The sequence below is a fragment of the Impatiens glandulifera genome, chromosome 1 (genome assembly GCF_907164915.1).
Source record: "Impatiens glandulifera chromosome 1, dImpGla2.1, whole genome shotgun sequence".
Lineage (NCBI taxonomy): Eukaryota > Viridiplantae > Streptophyta > Magnoliopsida > Ericales > Balsaminaceae > Impatiens > Impatiens glandulifera.
The window spans coordinates 157803796-157807144 of record NC_061862.1 but is presented as its reverse complement, the minus strand read 5'-3'; the positions used below and the strand labels follow the sequence as shown (position 1 = coordinate 157807144).

The window sequence follows — 3349 nt, the reverse complement described above, 5'->3', positions numbered from 1 at the left end:
TGATGGCCGGTCCGGTTAGAATATTGAAGTCGGTTCCTCTTGATCATGACTTGATCATTTGGATCCGGATTACTATGGTATGTGCTTCAGCCGGTCTATGCGGCTTGATCTGTACCTGCACATGGAAATTGAGATTAATTAAGTTCTCTGACCGGTTTAAAATTAACATACTTAATTTTCCTTACAATTTCTCCCTTTTTGATTATTTATTTTTGATTATTTAAAATAAATATTCAAAAATTGTAGTGTGTGCCCGGTTTAAAAATTAATCTACTTAATTTTTCTAACATAATGTTATATATCATTATTAATATAAAAATTATATTTAATATTAGTATAAGAGATATAATTATTTTTATTATATTTTTATGTGTATGAAAATTTTACATAAATTATATAGTTATTCAAAATCTAACTTATAATATATATATATATATATATATAAAGTTATAAAATAATTTCAACAATCATAAATGATCTAGCGGTTAAAGTGTTAACCTTTTATACTAGAGATTAGGGTTTGAATCCCTCCAAAAGAAGTAATTATTATATGTTAGTGCACGAATATTGGTAATTAAAACGGAAGCGAGAATGTTTGCTTGAGTAACGTAAATATTGGTGAAAAAAATTTAAGGATTTGGAGGAAATGTTGGCATGATTAATGCAAACATTTGAGAGAAAGCCTAAGGATTCGTCCACTGAGGGTGATTTCAGTGTCGGCCCAATATGTTTGAAGGCCTTGTGCGAGATATCAAATGCGGCCTAAGTACTCCAAAAAAAGAAAAACATCAAAACTACAAACATAATATCACAAATAAATATCTACGCATACCAACAATTAAGATCACAACAACAAAAAAGATAAAAAAAAATCAAGGCAAAATTTTATGGTAAAGCTTATTGAATTTACTTCAATAACAAATGCTCTTGTTACATTATCATCAAAAGGAATGTCCAAAAGTCGGAAATCTATTACAAAGACACGACATGCAATACAATTCTACTAGAATTTCACCAATTTGAATCAGCCAATGCAATACTATTTTCTGAAAATCGATCTTCTTGCACTCTTAAATGCGAAATCATCAATTAACCTATCATAGTCAAGCTTTTCCAAGAACTCATGTTCAATAAAAATCAAATCCAAAGCATTTAGTATTTATTGTGACATGGTCGAACGCAAGTAAGATTTCAATATTTTTAGCTTTGAAAAGCTTATTTCAGCTGATGCTACTGTCACTGGAACTGTTAACATAATTCTATATGCAAGACAACTAGTAGAATAACAATTAGCTCTTTTCAAGAAATTTAGGATTGCACTAGTTGAATCAAGCTCATTTGGTAAATGTTTTTGTAATAGTCCAAATTCATTTAATAAATCATCACCTGTAATGTCAGAAGTGTGGCCATTCTCCAGCTTCTTCTCAATGTTGTTGCAGCTTCTTTTTTGGTTAACAGAATCCAAGGACTTTAGCTTCTCTGCCGTAAATAAGAACCCAAATGTCTCCTCATGTTGCTCATATTGCTCAAACCTTTTCTCCAATGAACCAATTGCTTCATTAATTATGTATAAAAAGTAATGAATTCTGAAGGATTCTTGACTTGATTCTTCGCTAGGTGGTTCAGATGGCTGATTTTCAGAGTCAATCTCATCAAAATATTTTTTCTTAAGAACTTTTCTTTCCCTTTTCTTCTCTGGAAACACTAGATCAATATACAATTCAACAACAATTTCTTTGGCACAATTCAACGCATTCTCAAACCCTACTTCTATGTACTTTCTAAAGAATGCAATAAGTGTCTTCACACTATCCATTGCTACACCAATCCTCATATTTTCATACTGCAATTGTTTACTGACAATATTCACTTTAGCCAAGATATTATACCAGATAACCATCCCTACAATAAACTCAAATTTTCCAAGTTCATAATCTGCTAGACACTTGGCTTCACTTTTAATACCAGAATCTTTTGTTTTCTCGGCAAGCTGATGTAAAGCTTCTCTTATTTCAAGAGCTTGAGTAATTATTGCATTCACACTAACAACTTTGCTTTCCCACCGTGTTGTCGATAATGATTTCAAAGTGTAACATTTTTCTGATACATTTTCTCTCAAAATAGGTGTAAATACGTTGAACAACTCCAAAAAATTCTTCTACTTTTTGACAAGAGTTTGCAACATCAGATAATGTCAAATTGAGAGAATCTGCAGCACAAGGTGTATAAAATTCTCTAGGATTAATGTCTAGTAGTTTTCTTTGTACACCTTTATGTTCCCCCTTCATGTTTGATCCATTACGTAGCCTTGCCCTATGACATCATTAATATCAAGACCAATATGGTGTAACACATTCTTTAATTTTTCAAACAACCCTTGACATGTTGTATCATTCACAACCAAAAATTGCAAAAAATATTCTTGTACCTTTATTAGAACCGTGGAGACATCAACACACCTTATTATCAATGTCATTTGTTCTTTCTTACTTATGTCAGGAGTACAATCGAGTATTACTGAAAAATACTTGGCTTCTTTTATTCTTTTAAGGATTGTACCTTTGATTTTAGCAGCTATCAAGAATATCAACTCGTTTTGAATTTTGTGACTAAGATAATGAAACTAAATTTCATGATTTTGTTTTCTTCGTAAATGCTCCTTCAAGGTCGAATCCCATTCAGCAACCATTTCAACTAAAGCCATAAAATTTCCATTGCTTTCATCATAAATCTTCTCATTAGTTCCACGAAACGCCAATCTTTGTTTAGCTAAATATTTCACGACTACAAACAATCTTTGTAGTACCTTTCGTCAATGTTCAGTCTCTAGTTTGATTTGATCCTGCAAAACTTTATCTATTACTTGATTAGTTTATAGTCGTTCACGTAACTCAACCCAAATCAAGTAAAAAGTTATATGGTCTGAACTTCGTTCATGTTGCATCAAACTGTGAGAAAGGTGCCCCCAGTCCCTTATTCCATCATGTGCTAACTGAGAAAGTTGTCGTTTGGTCTTGAAGACTTTACAGCAGAAGCAAAATACTCTGTCAAGATCCTTACAATACACAAGACAATCTCGATGATGCTTTTGCCCATTTGATAAGTGCATAGTATAGAATTCAGATGTGAAACGTCTGTTATTTGATACATTTTTTAGACATTTCTCTGTCAACACATCTCTTAGAGGACCTTTTTTCACCAATAAATCCCTCAATTAAGGAGCAAGATTATCCCAATTTTTAGGATCAAAGATGTTGGGAATATCATCATTCCCTCCCAAACCAGGCTCCATAGTTTCTTCTACATTAACATCAATATCTACTTCAAAATGTTCCTCCATTTGATTCTC

General features: G+C 32.1%; 1 protein-coding gene across 1 annotated transcript; it reads right to left on the bottom strand.

Moving 5' to 3' along the window:
* Nucleotides 1–1159: 1159 nt before the first annotated feature.
* Nucleotides 1160–3109, bottom strand: LOC124912841. Its single transcript, XM_047453486.1, has 3 exons — nucleotides 2950–3109; nucleotides 2135–2209; nucleotides 1160–2019 (listed from the first exon to the last, which is right to left on the bottom strand). Exons 1-3 carry the CDS (start codon nucleotides 3107–3109, stop codon nucleotides 1160–1162), a joined length of 1095 nt encoding a protein of 364 aa, XP_047309442.1.
* Nucleotides 3110–3349: the final 240 nt, after the last annotated feature.